Here is a 17,587-nt window from a genome sequence, read left to right on the forward strand (position 1 = left end):
GATAAGAAAACCTCTAATCAGGTTGAGAATCAGTTTAATAAGCATATTTGACACCTTTTTTCTCCCTAAATATATTATCATGGAACATAAGAATCCTAGTGCTTTTCTTATCTGACTTAAGCTTGATAATAATCAGAGACCAAACAATTCTTTTGCTTTTTATGAAGATATGTTTTAAACAGAAGAGTACAAAGGCCCTGAAGCATCAAGTGCTATGAAACCTGCCCTCAAAAACAGTAATTTTCTTTTCCCAGCCTAACAAATTTCAGTTGTCAGGAAACAGATTAATCTCTTCATTCTTAAATGTAATATTGCTGTTTGCTAATCTCTCATGATACAGAGACACTGAAAATGTTATCATAGCAGTTCTAGAGTACATTTTTTTGTTTTGGCAAAAAATAATACTTTCTTTGGCAAGGAATAGCCTAAGTATTCAAAAGCAAGGATTAACATGAATAATTGAGAGCAAAAATGTCAGAATCAAAATAATGAATTAGTTCTTTCTCATATTCCCTGGGAAAGTAAAAAATACAAATATTACTAATAGCAGCTTCTCATCTTATGGTTTCAATGTTCCTGAGGACCAGCATGTTATCTTTAGTCCAGATACCAACAAGTAGCTTAATACTTCCTGTCATAGCCTCAAATATATTTGTTTTTCCCTGTGAATCTTGTTTCCTTCTACTGTCCCTCCAGATAAAATTTAACGTGGTGTATAAATAAAAATGTGTTTGTAACCCTCAAGGCGAAACAGCTATTTTAAAGACTTAATTGAAAAAAAATGGAGAATTTAAAGACATGGTTTTATACTCTCACACTTTAAAAAAAAAAAAAAAGAAAACAAAAAAACCTCCACATTACCACAGTGTAAAAAAACACTCAAAAAAAACCTAGAAAGTAATAAGTTTTAGGCTATGCATTTAAGCTAAGCAGAGATAATGCTTTGTTATGTGATACATCAAAGTGTGCCAAAATGGCATCACCTCTGTTGACTGATGGAGATGCAGAAGGCGATGAGACAAGTGCATTAGCTAGGTCTCAAAAGAATACCATAATGTGTAGCAGAAGGAATAAAAATATTAGCTGACATGTGAGGCTTGTTTGCTTATAGATTCATAGAATCATAGAATGGTTTAGGTTGGAAGGGACCTTCACAAGCCATCTAGTGCAACCCTCCTGCAGTGAGCAGCGACATCGTTAACTGGATCAGGTTGCTCAGAGCCCCGGCCAGCCTGACCATGAATATTTCCAGGGATGGGGCCTCCACTACCTATCTGGGCAACCCATTCCAGTGTTTCACCGCTGTCATTGTAAAAAACTTTTTCCTTATGTCCAGTCTAAAACCACCCTCCTTTAGTTTAAAACAATCACCCCTTGTCCTGTTACAACAGACGTTGCTGAAAAGATTGTCCCCATCTTTCCTATAGTCCCCCTTTAAGTACTGGAAGGCCGCAATAAGGTCTTCCCACAGCCTTCTCTGAACAACCCCAACTCTTTCAGCCTGTCCTTGTAAGCGGTGCTCCAGCCCTCAGATCATTTTTGTGGCCCCCTCTGGACCCGCTCCAACAGCTCCATGTATTTCCTTCTTGTGCTGAGGGCTCCAGAGCTGGACGCAGCACTGCAGGTGGGGTCTCACCAGAGCAGAGCAGAGGGGCAGAATCACCTCCCTCGACCTGCTGGCCATGCTTCTTGTCATGCAGCCCAGGATACGGTTGGCCTTCTGGGATGTGAGTGCACATTGTTGGCTCATGTCCAGCTTTTCATGCATCAGTACCCCCAAGTCCTTCTTGGCAGGGCTGTTCTCAATCCCTTCATCCCCCAGCCTTTATTGAGGTTGGGGGTTGCACCGACCCATGTGCAGGACCCTGCACTTGGCCTTGTTGAACCTCATGGGGTTCTCACAGGCCCACCTCTCCAGCTTGTCTAGATCTCTCTGGATGACATCCCGTCATCCTGGCATGTCAGCTGCACCGCTCAGCTTGGTGTCATCTGCAAACTTGCTGAGGCTACACACAATCTCACTGTCTATGTCATTGATGAGGATATTAAATAGTACTGGTCCCAGTATGGACTCCTCAGGGACACCACTTGTCACTGGTCTCCATTTGGCCATCGACCCATTGACCACTACCCTCTGGATGTGACCATCCAACCAATTCCTTATCCACCAAACAGTCAAATCCATATCTCTCCAGTCTAGAGAGAAGGATGCTGTGGGGGACCATGCCAAAGGCTTTACAAAAGTCTAGATAGACAACATCCATAGCTCTTCCCTTGTCCACTGATGTAGTCACTCCATCGTAGAAGGCCACTAAGTTTGTGAGGCAGGACTTGTCTTTGGTGAAACCATTCTGGCTACCTTGGATCACCTCCCTGTCCTCCATGTGCCTTAGCATAGCTTCTAGGAGGATCCGTTTCATGATCTTCCCAGGCACAGAGGTGAGGGTGACAGATTGGTAGTACCCAGGGTCCTCCTTTCTACCCTTTTTAAAGATGGGCACAAAGTTTCCCTTCTTCCAGTCCCCAGCGACTTTACCTGACTGCTGTGACTTTTCAAATATTGTGGAAAGTGGCCTGGCAACTACATCAGCCAATTCCCTCAGGACTTAGTCCTTATCCTCCTCACCAAAATCCTGTTGTTCAAATGGACCTGCACAAAATCTCCCTGTGTAGATTTGGCCATACGTTTGTGGGATTAAATTGAATACTAAAGCCCAGGTTTTGTCTTTTTTTCATTGGCATTTGCCAAGTGTATGTACAGCTAAGAATCTTTCACTATTTTTCTCGCAAACCAAAGATACTGCCCAAGTGCAGTCTTAACTGTAGCACCTCAGCCAGGAAATGGTATTTTAAAACAGTAAAATTATATTTACTTTAAATATCTTCTCTTCAGTCATTTAATTCTTATAATATCCGACTCTCAGTGTGAAAGTATCAATTGAAAGCTGTGGCTTTTTTTAATAAAAAGAAGTCTGAGGCATACAGAAGATTTTGTTTTTCTGCAGCACTGGGAGAGTGCCTGGTGATGGATCACAGCGGTGATGGGACACCCAACGTCCAGAGAGCTGCTGAGCTCCCGCAAGAAATCCTTGCTGCTGCAGCACAGCGCTCAGCATGAGGCAGTCATTCATCCTGCTTCTTTGCGGAGTAAATTACCCTACTCAGAGCTGTGGGCTGTGTTTTCAGTACCTCATATAGTTCTTACAGGGCTAATTTGGTATCCCTTCCCTCTCCTCCACGCTGTAGCATGGATTGAGAGCTACCTTAGGACTTCCTAACTTGAGAACCACCCCTGGTTTCTCTGGGTGTGCCATGCACTCCACTAGCCCTTGGATGCCTGAACAGTAGTAGCTGAATAATTTACACAGTCATGCTCTATTTTCTAAAGGTTATTGAGCACACATTCGTCAGACTTACATAGCAAAACAGAAATTGCATCTTAAACTTCACTTGACAGACAAACTGCCTTTGCCTCTCTGAGCCTGTAAATAAGGTTTAGGTATTTTGTCAGATCAGTAATCCATGGATTAGATCCCCTTTTAACACCCGCATTTCTAAAACTGGATGCACTTTTGGACAACAAACATATTTATATTTTTTATACAATTTCTCAAATAAAGCAGTGGCAGCATCTATGTATGATGTCAGCCAGGGCTCCACATCATGAGCGAGCATCTGCGGTCCTGACCTCCGCATCTAACCATGGGGGTTAGCACATGGGGCTGACATATCGGATCTCCTTGTGCCAAGGCATCATGCCTCTTGTACTGATGCTGCACTTGTGCTGCTCAAGAGCTCCCATAAATCAGGAGTTTTCTCATAGCTATTTCCAGCCATGTACTCATCCCCTTTAACACCTCCTGTGACAATCTCAAAACCAAAGCAGCTCATAAAACTTTCCTTTTTCAATCCCTTCTGCTACAAACCAACTAAGTAACTCATTAGAGGGACTCCTTCTGCTTCCCCTCTTTCTCTCCCTTCACCTAGTGAGGGCTAATTGGAGGCCCATAAAATAAATCCAGGAGAATTCTCCCTTTTCTCCCATATATCAGTGTTGCACTACCAAATTTGGCATATTGTCTCATGCAGTGTTTTATTGTCCCACAGATCACATTATCAGCAGGGCAATCTCACAAAGGTTAATAGCATTACTAGGTTGTCTTTCAGTCTGACATTCTTGCTCATCACTCTAAATCCAGTCGTTTTACCACTGGCATTGGACATCTCTACTGAAGTTAATTGGATGCTGCTTGCCGCTGACTTCAAACCCAACTCTATAAATTGCAACTACTTGTAGGTGATTGTCCCTGCTCTTAACTTTCATTTCACAACTGGGAAAAGTATGTGTGAGTTGATATACCTGGATTTTCAACCACACTTTTTGACATTTGCAGTCCAATTATCGGTCACCTTGGCCATTGGTTCAGTGCAACTGTCCTCCTGTTGGTATGCCATGTGTCAACACCTACTCAGTATACTGCCCTAATAGGAAAATAAACAGTAAATTATGAGTTTACATAAATCCATTAAAGAGTTACTGTAACTCCATAAACCATGGAAGTGAAACTGAAGTGCTTTATGCAGTTGCTGGTATCCTGAGTAGGAATTGCTGCTTCCTATTTTCAGAAGGTCCCAGATTACTGAAATCAGGCAAAATAAGTATCTGCTGAGAGCTTTGGTGTCCATACAGCAAGAACATGAACCTTAAGGGCTGTGCATCATAAGATTTTGACACTGCATTCTTGAATAAATGGTTGTCATCAGTAGAAAACAGTAAATTTATATTAATAATTTTTATTAAATATTTCTTTTCTCCAAATGGAAAGTATGCTTCCTAGGCACTACTTACATTTCATTGACCCTTTGCACAGCAGTGAATGCCATCCTGTGGCTGCAAAAACCAAATGCATGTTAAAGACTCATTCTGCAGAAGAATTGAAGTGCTAAGAATATTTTGCAAGTTGCGATCTTTTAAAATTCCTCCTGCACTGCAGGAGTAGAATGTCATCTTCTTATTATTCAGACACGTAATGATCCCTTTCCAGGACTCCAGGCACTGTGTAATTAATTAATTATAATAGTATTAATTGATTAATTAATATTAAAAACCTGAACATTTTTAACGCGTTCTGAGTGTTACTCAGGGAAATTAACTTTTCGGGCCAGGATTATTTTTTTTTTTTGCAACACATTTGGAATGTAAAAACTTCGGGACAGCATTTCCTGTTGTATCGTTACCCCCAAATGACCTTGTTCCTATACGCACACCTACTTGTGTCAGCAGTATGGTCTTGACACATTCTGTAGATTATTCATATACATCGTTGTTCACAGGGTCACTGGCTGTATGTGTAACAGATTGAACCAACAGGAAAAAAATCATGTTAAAGAAAAGAATTACATAGGAAATTCCTGTTCTTTAAACAAAAAAAAAAAAACCATTTGCCTCAGTGTTAAAGTAAGATTCTTCCCAGTCAGTTGTAATGCATACAGTGGTGCTGCGGTGGTACACATCTTCTCTACCCTTTAGTCAAAGGCTTACAGCTTTCAGGTACTTGTTAGGCAGCTGGAGCCCAGGGCTGGGCAAAAGCTGAATGAGAAATAAAAAGAAGCTGAAATGAGGTGGTTGAGCGGGTGGGACAACCCTCTTCTCACCAAAGTCAGTGAGAAAATTCCCATTGATTTCCACGTCAGAAGAATTCACAGCTGGCCGGGTTCTTCTCCACCAAGAAGACACCTGTAATTCTTTGGCGGCTCAGACAACATGAGCTCGGTTCAGCGGGGAGACACTTGTCTTTAGGCTTTCCCTGTGTGTCTCTAGCCATGCAGCATGTGCACACCCCACCATCTATGGTGTGGTTAGGGATGCTGAGGCTGTTCAGGTGTTTGTGGGGGGTTGTAGAGGTTCAACAGAGCTGAAAAGAGAACTAAACTGACTACATGAAAAACAGGGTTACAATGAGCTGGTCCCTAAACATACATTCATACATTTAGCTGTGTCAGTCTTGTCTAGTGAAAAAAAGCAAGGTTTTACTATGTCAGATGAAACACAGAGTCCTAATGCACCCAGCAGGGAAGCGGCTGACGGCTTTCATCCTTTATCAGCAGCACAGTTATCTGGCTTTCAGTTTCACATCTTTTGTACTGGGCATAATACCTGAGCCTTTTTTCTAGGCTGAGTTTTCAAAGCTGGAAACTGAATTTGGAAAAAGTAAAAAGATAGTCCAAGAATATGAGTTTGGCTTCAAAATCAGAATCTGATTTTTTTCCCTACATGTAGTCCCATGCTGATTCTCAACCAGCTTGTAAAATTGACCCCATGTCAATGTAAACTGGATAGCAGATATTTATAGGACAATTAGAATCAAAGACAAGTGGAGATTGAGATAATAAGGCTTGTCTGTGTTGCCTATTAGATGAAACTGTGATTAAATACGGCCCAATTAATGCTTATTATCTGTCTAAAATTAATTTGTCACAGAAAGTTGTGAAGTAGACATCAAGAAGTCAAGTAGAATTTTTTTATTGCTAAAATCAAAGCAATTATTGATTTGATATAAGTTAACCTGGTCTGACAGAACCAGGATGATATTGTCATTACAAAAAAATGCCTTGGGAAAAGCCCCAACAACCAACATCCTTATTCATGCTACTTTCCTTTACCTTATTTAACTTATTTTTCATACTAATTTTCTAAGAATTTTTATATTGCTGTTTGCATTTTAGGAGGTAGTCCTCATCTGACTACAAAAATTACTTTATTCAAACATGCGTGAATAATTGCTATCATATTGTCCTCTAAGCTGATTAAAATTTTGCTTTGCATCTCATTGCTAACCAAAGAAACTTCTATCAAATAACCTGAATATCACAAAAAAAAAAAAAAATCATGTCTTCACTTTTTCCTTTTAGATTAATGAAAATGGTCACAGCAGTCTTCCAGAGTGACAGTTCAGTAAAGCCAGATAAATTTCTAAGTCCAAAAATGTCCATTTTTGCCTTTTGAAAATTTAGAATATCTCTACAGGATCAAAGATAGAGAACAGCCTGTACCCCTTAAAGGTCTGATTTTATATACTTTCTACCTGGCTAAGAAATCCATTTCTTATTAATCAGGTTTCTAACTGGTAAGCTTTAGTTTGAACATAAAACTGTAGAAGTTCCATTTTTTGCACTGAAAAAACTAAATTGCATTTAAATGTCAGAGGCTACTCATCAGGCTATCAGCTATAAAACTGTCGTTGAAACGTTTTACATGTATGTGTGGAGGGAGAGCATTCATTATTTCTTGCATATTGAGGAAAAATAGTGTAAGATGGAAATTGGATATTTTCAGCAATTACTAATGGGACACAAAATCTTGTACCTTGAGATCACTGGTTCTGGCTTTGCCTGCTTTGGTATTGATCAAAGGCTTGTTGGTAAGTGCTGAATTCTATAGTAGGGATTTTTTTTTTGGAGGGGCGTGTGGACAGTAAGTTACTATCTGTAGAGAAATTACAGAATTCGTCACCAAAATTGTAGTTACAGAATGCATTTTCTTTCAGTGGCCAAAAAGTCTTAAGAAATATCCCCCACCCAGCCCTGGGGACCTGGCATGCCTCTCCTTGTTTTGTTCTCTCACGACCATCACTCATTAACCATCTGTCTTTTGGGGGATTTTGTTTTCTTTCAGCCGTTCATTTTAAACCCTGATTATTTCAGTAGCCCTGTTCATAGCACAGATGCACAAACGGTTTATTGACGGGTGAAGGTGGCTGCAAACTGATGACAGGGGAAGAACAAATGGCTGGAGGAGGAGCTGGAGATAGCGCTGGATGCATCTTAATCCGCCTTTCTGCCAGAGACAAGGTGGTGTCGTCCTCCGTTAGCACAAACAAGTGCTGCTTGTTAGAGCAATTAAAAAAAAAAAAAAAGTGTTATCTTTCTTTTGAAAATACTTGGTTCTGCTTCGTATAGCAGTGTAGGATTTGGATGCAGTGCACCTATAAAGTAAATAACTTCAAGGAGTTACAGTGTATATCTTTCATCTTGTTGGTGGCCAAATAAATGTATTACCTCCTAATAAGAATATTGTTTCAAGACTGACCATCACAGAGCCTCACCTAAGGGTGTTTCATCCAACATTGGAAGGCATTGGCTGTCAGCATGACAAAAATTGTTTAGAAGTAAGTTTTAATATTACAGTTTAGGAGAGACGATGATATTTGTTCTGAAGACCAAAAGTTTTAGTTGAAGTTATTACTCTATTGTAACAGAAACTGCATGCCACAGTATTTCTAAGGACATGCAGAGCAAGCTCCTTCATACTATGTGTTTTCTTAGAGTAAGTTCAACAGCATGTACCACGTTAGCATGAGGCAGTGCTGCTGACTTACTGCAAAATAGATGGAGGGCTGTTCCCACACACAAGAAATCACCTGCACTGAGTTTGAGAGTTTCTGCTAAAAGAGTTGCTCTACCTTAATTTTCCATCAGTTTGAATATCGGGGGACCTGTACTACAAACGGATACAGCTGCACACCCAAGCAAGGCTGTATATATCATTTTGCTCCTTGATTAACTAACTCCACGGTGACTAGTGCTATAGCTTGATTGAATTTTGGCAATATATCAGCATATATTTTTGAGCTCAGCATTTCTGTGGATAGTTAAAACATAAAATAAATTATTAATATTAGGAAAATATCTTGGAAGGATGGATAAAATCTTGTGTCTATATTAACAGCCAGAATGTTTTTCTCACATGATTACACATGTTGACTGGTCTGGTATGAAAAAGGAAAGACTGGGGACATGTAACAATTTTCATGATTTTGAGGAAACTTTGAAGAAGGTGTGTGGCTCCTGCTTATAGCGAAGATGAGAATCAAGTGACTTGTGGATAGAAAATGGCGGGCAGTTGAATATTTGAGAAAAGGGCAGTGCAGTGAGCTTAGAAGTTGATGCACACCTGTTTTGAAGCTCAAAAACTGAGAGCTACGTGAGTGCTGAGATAAGATTTTTGGAGAAGGTCATTATCTGTAGAGGTAGATCTGGTAGAGGGGAACCTACCAATATTTAATCACAGGTGTTTCTTATCACAAGAAAAGCAAAACCCACAAATGGCTGAAGTAGATATTCAGGTATGAATGGAACTATAATTGACATAGAGATTACTACTAACATTAAAATGCAGAAATATCTTAATTTGCAAGATTTATGTTATTTAAAGCTGCTTGAAGTGAAATATTCTCATATTTGACTACTCATCATTTTCTGTTCACGAAACTCCTTGATTGTAATCTTTACTATCAGCAGGAGCTAAACACCTTCAAAGTTTACTGTGAAGATCAATACACAACTTTTATCTTCTTTCTCATTTAGAGTCTATGAAGGTAGTTCTGTTTAGTAATAGGTTGTTCCTAAAGAGGTTCCATATGCCTATAAAAATTATTTTTAAGTAATCATTCTTTATCTGGCTTGTAAGGTGCCGGTCTGAAGGTGGGTAAAGATCCTTGGATCCAGATATTAACAGAGGACTATTTGCAGTGTATTCTTCCACTTTCCAAATTTTTCTTCATTATATGCTGGGGTAGTGACATTCATTATTGTGGCCTCATGAACAAAGAAAATAAGTTCCTGATGTACTCAGAAGATGTTTACAGTTGCTATTTGGAGACTGAGGTTGATGTTCCTACTATGATCATCTCAAATCTTCTAGTTACAAAATTTGCAAACTGCTCAATGTGGGATATGATACACACAGTTTCAAGCACCACTTATGGTGGTGGTGTTATCACCTACAAGGTCAGGAAAAGACCTAGCTGAGCAATACTTATTCTTACCAGATGATTTATGCCAAGTCATAAGTAGGCAGTAGAGGTGAAGATTTTCTGTATTTAACTCCACCAATGCAAGTGGGAGGCACATTTGGACTTTTGGAAAGTGATTGGCTTAGAGTAATTTCTGGGCATAGTTTTATCTACAGCTATTCAAAAGCAAAATTACATTAGCTTGACATTGCTGAGGACTATGTTTTTCTTTGTACTTACTGAAAAGTGGAAGATACTTTCTGAGATTGCCTAAAGGAGTTTCTTCTAACATAGGACACGCTGCTCTGTTGTCTTGGGAATTTAATGGGGTAATGGTCAGTTTTGCACTTTTCTTATCACATATTGATTGAAGAACACTATAAAAACAACCTGATGCACAAAGGTTGCCGGGATCTCCAAACTGTAATGAACTTTAAAAGCACTGCCCATGGAAAATTACTATTTTTCTTTTAGAGAGTCACTGTCAAGAGCTATGCAGATCCTTCCTTGTATTGCTACTAAAGCTAAAATACAAGCCTTATGTTTCTTTTCACAGTTTATGACTCTTGTTTACTGTTTCAATTTTCAAAAACCTCATAGAATAAGGTATGACGCAGAATAAATTATGGAGGAGGAGGAGGAGGAGAAGGAGGGGGAGGAGGAGAGGGGGGAGGAGGAGTTCTGGACCTTTAAGTCACCCATTTTGATATTTCATGCTGCCAGGTCATTTGATTACCATCTACTGGTCCCAGTACTGTGAGTCTGACAAAAGTTAAGATACAAAGCCTCAAAGACTTTCTTCAGTACACTCTTGTAATATTTAGGTTTGCAGATACTGCAGGGAGCATTTAACTCCAAATGAAAAAGCCTTCCTTCCTTCCTTCCTGTCTTTTGGCAATACAGTGTTGAAATTACCTGATATCATCGTTAATTCTCAAATGGTGTAACAGACCATTATGCATCGTTTTCTAGCTTGAATGTAGCTGGAAGCCATTGACTTTCCTAATCAGCCACCTAGAGTGTTTGTGTCAGTAATAATCTGTATTTAAAATGTACTATAAATTATTTATTTCTCATAGCTGGCCAGAGTGAATATATTCTTTTTTTTTTTTTTAAATGACTGAAAACAAGAGTTCCTAGACTAGCACATTGTAAAGAAAATAAGGAAAGATGGATCATGTTCATATGATTGGCACTCTTTCCTACAAGAAGTGTTTAAGTAATTTCTCTTTTGGGACAGCACTACATTCTATTAGGAAAAGTGAAATAAGCAGCTCCCACTTCTTTTCCGCAGTTGCCAAATAAAGGATTAGAAAGAAAAGGCATCTAGTTTGCTACAGCTAACTCAGTATTTGTGTTGAACTAAAAAAAAAAGAGTACCTTTTTTTTTTCTCTCTTGTATCTTTGAGCTACACTGCCTTCACTTTGTAGCAATAATCCAACATGTAGCTCAGTAATACCATGCATTTCAGAAAAATATTTCCTTGTAAGAATTTAGCTGTGAATTTAGTCTCTCTCTGAAGTAGGCAGAGATAGTAATTCAGTGTATTTGACTTTAAAGTTCCATTCATCCCTCAATGAGCTCTCCTTTATAATCTTTTATTTCTCTTACTTGGGCTGAATCCCAGAGACTCTTACAATAGGTATTGCAGCTCGTTTGCGCATTGGCAGAAGAAACAAACCCATTAGTCACTAACAGCAGGGGTATGTCTCAGCTCTCAGGCTCCCTTTGATCATTTTTCTGTCTCCAGTAACTCAACCAGATTCTCTTTTCTGAAGTTTTCTGAAGCAAAATTGGCATTTCTGCGTGGGGGAAGGGAGGGACTTTTACCTGAAAGCCTCATTATGCACACTCCTCAGATGAGATGCAAGCATCTCAGCCTGGTCTTTTTGCATTAAGCAGTTATCACAAGAACAAAAATAAACAAGCAAATATGACATCTTCAGCATTTTGCATTGCTAATGACAGTATTGTGGCAGTTCCTCTTAACTTAAAAATTGGGTAGGCTGAGTACTCCTGCCAAGCAATGATATGGACGAAGATTCTCATTCTTCTCGAGGCTTGATAACTCACATTAAACACCTGCTGATTGTCTTGTTATACTTGTTGAAGTAAGATCCCTGATAGCTACTCTCTCCAGCTGAGTTAATAATTATCTTGGAAGTCATGAGCTTTTGTTAATGAGACTCAATATTGTACTTCTAATTCAGGAGGGGGATCCTCACAGTTGCATTCATATTCTGAAAAAATTCAAGAGCTAAACCTTGTTTAGTTAAGTGTCACAGTTCAGTTCACAGGAGGAGTGACTACATTCACAGTAGACATCTCCTCCATGGTCATAAAAAGAAGAAATTTTCATACCTAACATTCCAACTGTTGTATGTTAACAGTTAGCGTTGACCTTGGTTTTCACTGAGAAAGTCCACTGCTATGGGAATCTCTCTGTAGGTGACCTGTGGACTTCAACATAAACATGGATATGAAAGAGTATCTCTCAGTCCTGTAGGAAAGGTAGTGTTAATGTCTATAGACCAAACCTACTGAAACAGATCCTGCAGTAAAACTGGAAGTTGCCTTAGTTGGATTTTGCAAGTTCTGTTATTATACTGAATTTGTCATACTCTGCAGAAGGAGATATTTCTGTGTGTTTTTCTCCAAAAATACATGGCTGATGTAAGTAGAGGGAGTTTCAGGAGGTCTTGTCCTGGTCCATCCAGCTGAAGGAAGCATTTTAAGGGACGTGTGAATGTTGTTACTCTAGCAAAGAAATTTCCAGGTAACCAATACATACATGTGTATCGGCTGACATGGGTCAGTAAAATCAGAAACATTAAAGCTAATAGGTAAATGCAGATTCCTTACAGAAAAAGCTCATTTCATCAAGAAAACTGTAGTGGAACTGTCTGTAGGTTGTGGGAAAACAGCAGTGATGCTTAGGATTTCACCATGAAAGTGGTATATAAAGTTCATATTATTCTTGCTGTCTGATGCCATCAGACCCCATTCAACATGCCATCACATTCCTTTTAAGATATTCCACCCTTGGTGAATGGGCCAACCCTTTGTATGGTCAGAGAGTCAAAACTCAGCTGCTTTTGTGGCCATATCCCAGCTTTGGGAGGTCGTATCCTCTGTTTAGGCTGTGTTGACACAGCATGAGCAGCAGCATCTAACCAGAAGGGCAGAAGGGATAGTAGCTGGCCAGCCCCATTTCAGGTTTCACATGGGCAAGAAGCAGCATATCTGCACTCATTGATGTCTGGATACGAGACTCAGCACAAAGACTGGAGAAGGTATTCAGCATTGGAAATCACATGCTGACCAAACAGCCATTCCTCATCTCCTCTGGGAAAGCTTTAATTCTGGTCCTTGCCATTTCCCTGTCTTGATTACTGTGAGATTCACTTCATGTTGGGTTTTCCATGCCCCATCATGGCAAACATATACTGAGACCGTTGTCTTTGTCATTTGTCTATATCACCTTTCTTCTCTTCCCTCCCCCCCCGCCGCTATCTGCAGGTTTCTAAACAAAAGGACCTCACTGGTCCTGGATTACACCTCTCCTGGCAAGCTCTCCTGTGCCTTGCACATCTGCCTTTCACATTTCCAGAGATACCAGCTGTGAATTAGCTTTCGTGTCTTTGTCCTACAAACGTCCCAACCTCCCTCCTCTCCCTGGTTACTTTTCACTGTGATTTCCAGCTGTTTAAGGATTTTTCTGAGAACTGTGGTAATGTCTGAATCAAAATTGCCTTGGTTAGAGGGGCCCCTAAGTGCTGGTGTGATACAGTGTCCTGATGGAAATGGTATTTGCAGAGCGGCGTGCTGAACAACTTCTCTGGTCCTCCCCATTTTTGTCTAGGAACAATTTTGAGCTGGCAGTAGTTTGTTATTTTGTTTTAATGTGTTGTCGTGGAGTTTTTTTCTGTAGGGGCAGAGGAAATTTTTGCCACTCTTTTACCCTATTTATAGCTGGAACCTGGAGACCCAGGTTTGGGTCAGGCTGATGGAGCAGAAAAGAGGGGTCAGCTGGGGCACAGATTTACAGTTAGGGAAATAATCACATCGCTGGCATGAGGGTGGCTTAATTAATTAATTTACATGCCTGCAAAGAGAGAGCTTTCACACTTCAGCTCCTGTGTCTGGCACTCAGAGCTTTTCGAGCAGAGCTGGAGCCTGTCATTTTGAAAAGTTTTGAGTGTCACCCAGAGAAAAAGGCTTAGCTGGTACATAACATTTTCCTCTCCAGGGATGTAAAGTTTTAGACAGAGTAGAATTGACTAACTTCAGGCCTTCTATGTTAATTTCTGTTAATTAGCTGACATTTCGTGTTATAGCCATTACTATTTTCAATTAGCTGTCAGCAAATATTTTCAGTGCAACTTTTCTGTTATTGAACAGATTTCCCACAAGTTTGGGTTTACCAAAACAAACAAATGCATGCACGCATTTACTGCCACAACACCATGTTAGACAGGATTTCAGCAGTAACCTAACAAACTGTGAGACTGTGTATTGGTAAGACAGGAGGATGGCTTTGCTTCTTGAGCGGTCTTTTGACTTAGGTAGGTTTTTCATCATAGTCACTTGACTGTTCATACCACTGTGGTTTTCTGAGGTTTTATTATCATTGTTGGTTTAAACTTTTTATCTCTCACACACATACCTTTTTTGTAAATGATTGCTAGCAGGTTGAAGAAAATGTCTTTTATTTTTTTTCAAGTTGACTGATGTTCTGTTCAAAAACAAGAGTTTCCTAAATCTTGCTAATATTTTCTATGCATTAAGAACATTACCCCCAAAAAAAGCACTCTGTTGGTATTTTTGACAAGCATTTAAATAAGTGTGTCTCCAATTGTTTCTGTGCGCTACAGCCTGTACTGCCTGGCATCATTGATTATTTTATCTGTGGAGTCAGCAGAAATGCTGAAAAAGGTTTTTCTTAATCTGTGCTCTTGCAGAGAGCTTGGCCAGTGGCACTGGAGCAGAACAGAAATAGAGGGGATCAGCCTCTAAGTGGGGCAAAAGTTATTTATTGCTGAAAGCCTGTAACAGGAGAATTGGCAGAATTGGTTTTCTGTTTGCTGCAGAAGCTCTGAACTTCTCCCAGAGTGGTTAGGTGGAGAGGCTGAGATCCCCGGCGGTGTCGCTCTCACCAGGGAGAAAGGCAGACTCACAGCCATGCGTGAAGCCTTTCAGCTTTATAAATGCTATTTTGGAAAGTGTAGACAGAGGGAACTGGATGGCTGAGTACACTGGTAATGAGCTGTGGGTCCTCTCCCTGCACCCCCTCGCTGGTGACTGACAGATGGCGCGTTGGTGGCTTTGCAGGGTGGGGATGGTCCCTGCCCAGCTCTCAGCAGACAGTCATCCCCATCAAAATGCAGCAGTCCCAACAAGTGCTAATTGCCAACCTTGAAGACAGTCTTAGGAGAAAGAGGCCTGAGGCTAATATGTGTCATTGGGAGGACAGGCTCCACTCTCTGAATGAGTTACGGGCTGATCTGGGGTATTTTACATTGTCGTTATATATTGCCATACCATTAATTTTTCTGTAAATAAGGAGTTACAGTCCCTAAGGCTGTCAGCCCACCCCTTTCCATTGTATAAGTTTTCAAAAGTATAGTTAAATACAGAAAGTGGAAAAGGTCTTTTACTTTCGTCTTAGAAAATGTTGTGGTTTTTCTGCTGATCTCAGTACTAAATTGGATTTATCCTAAGTTTAGATTTCTTGCTGCAAGGAGGTGACAACTGCAAGGGACATTATTCCCAGAAAATTTAGCTTTGCCTAAGGATCGGACATCAGGACTGTATGATTTGTAAGGGGACACAGAAACATATAAGTTAAAATAAAACATTGAGGAGTTAACCAGCAAAGCAGTCGATGTGTAGTGATCAGTACGAGCAGGGAAGGGTTTATAATATCTTGGCTCACTATCATCAAAAATTACTACTGTGGGAATTGGCATGTTAGCATATGTAGCTGAAAGTGAAATCTGAACTTCTTTCATGCAAACAGAAATAATTTTCTGCCTTATTTCTTTCTCTTTAAAAAATGCAATCGAAATATTGAGGGAGAATTTTGAAACATATTGATTGCATTTTGAAGGCATACTATCGAATCTCTTGAGTGCTTGTTGGTCTTGGATCATTTCATTTTCACAGTGTTTCAGACTGAAAATTATTGGTATTTCTGTTTAAGTTGCAACTAAATTACTGATTAACTTTTATCTCAAAGATTTTATTTCTTATGTGTTTCTGCCAGCACAGTGTTCTTTTTACACAATGCAGCAGAAATTTTTTTGCTACCTGCCTCTCTGTGCCCCTTACAATCATATAAAGCAGTTTTGGACTTAATGAGCTGTCAAATCTCAGGTAATGAATGAAAAGAACTGACAGAAATTCTTTTGTTGTTTAAGAAATTCCAAATAATTAATAGAAAAATGTGACAGAGATTCTTTTAGGATTTAAGAAGAAATGCATCTTTCAAATCCATTGTGTGACTGAAGAAACTTTAAAATGTTTGCAGAAAATCAGGGATCCTGCTTAATGGGTTAATTCCAGTTCTCTCTTCTGAGATAAACTTGCAGAATTTGAGATAAAAAGTTTTTATGTTTTGAGAAATAGATTCCTAGCCCACGGGTTCTCCATTCCAGGTTCTTCTCAAAAGTAAAAGATGTTCCCGATTCCTTTATTTGCCATTGTGGGCATATTTGAGTGAGGCACTGAGCATGTTTATAGTGAGTATGTCTTGTGTAGACTGAAGATTTTGTAAACTGCAGGTTAGGTTTGAGGCGGGAAGGGTTTTTCCTTATGTTCTGTGGGTTTTTCCAATTCATGAAGTCTCACTGTACCTATTCAGAATAGTGCCTCTACTGCTGTTGTTTTTCAGGTAACGGTCTCAGATGGGGGCACATCTCCCAAGCAGTCCTCCGTTTGGGTGGTGGTCCAGGTTATGGATGAGAATGATAACAAACCTCAGTTTCCAGAGAAGGTCTATCAGATCAAGCTGCCAGAGAGGGACCGTAAGAAAAGAGGGGAGCCGATCTACAGAGCTTTTGCTTTTGACAAAGACGAAGGCCCTAATGCAGAAATCTCATACAGCATTGTGGATGGAAACGATGATGGAAAATTTTTTATTGATCCCAAAACGGGGATGGTTTCTTCTAGGAAGCAGTTCACAGCAGGGAGTTATGACATCTTAACAGTAAGTACTCTTCCATCAACATATGAACCCATGATATGACTGGCTTTGTTTTAGAAATAGGCCCGCTTGTATAAAGAGTAATATGACAGTTTAATGTATGACCTATATCTAAGATGTGACTGTATTAAGAAATCTAGTATTCACACACAACTACCGCTAAAAAAATTGAGTCTGAGAGAGCGTTCATGCTCTTGCACAAAGTAAAATATTCTCAGACTGTTCAGTCAACTTGCAAATTGTTGGTGCAAGTCATTCTCTTTAATACAGAGAAAAAAAGACCAAGGGCTTGTCTGCTCAGAAAGTTACATCATGTTGAACTAGGCAGATACTACTATGAGTGGTTATTCACCTTTTGTGTACACACAACTGCTTGCTGTCATGGAGAGGTCCTTATACTGTTCAAACTAGGTGGCTTCAGGGAGGAGGAGTACTGTGTACAGTGTGTTGTAGTACCGTTCTCACCACATTAAAGAGTGTAAGTACAGCAGCAATTTCACTTAAAATAAATCTCAGCCAAAATACTTCTGCCAGAACTCAAATCATATAGACAAGATCAGAGAAAGAGAATGCGCAATAGTGGTGTTG

General features: G+C 39.8%; 1 protein-coding gene across 1 annotated transcript in view; it reads left to right on the forward strand.

Annotated features, from left to right (window-relative positions):
• The window catches only part of FAT3 (FAT atypical cadherin 3), a 362,856-nt gene that overhangs the window by 233,518 nt on the left and 111,751 nt on the right, over positions 1 to 17,587 (forward strand). The window contains exon 5 of the mRNA XM_075081104.1: positions 16,688 to 17,002. Coding sequence (XP_074937205.1) covers positions 16,688 to 17,002 — 315 coding nt within the window. The remainder of the gene's footprint in view (positions 1 to 16,687; positions 17,003 to 17,587) is intronic.

This window comes from Phalacrocorax aristotelis, chromosome 1, assembly GCF_949628215.1.
Source record: "Phalacrocorax aristotelis chromosome 1, bGulAri2.1, whole genome shotgun sequence".
Classification (NCBI taxonomy): domain Eukaryota; kingdom Metazoa; phylum Chordata; class Aves; order Suliformes; family Phalacrocoracidae; genus Phalacrocorax; species Phalacrocorax aristotelis.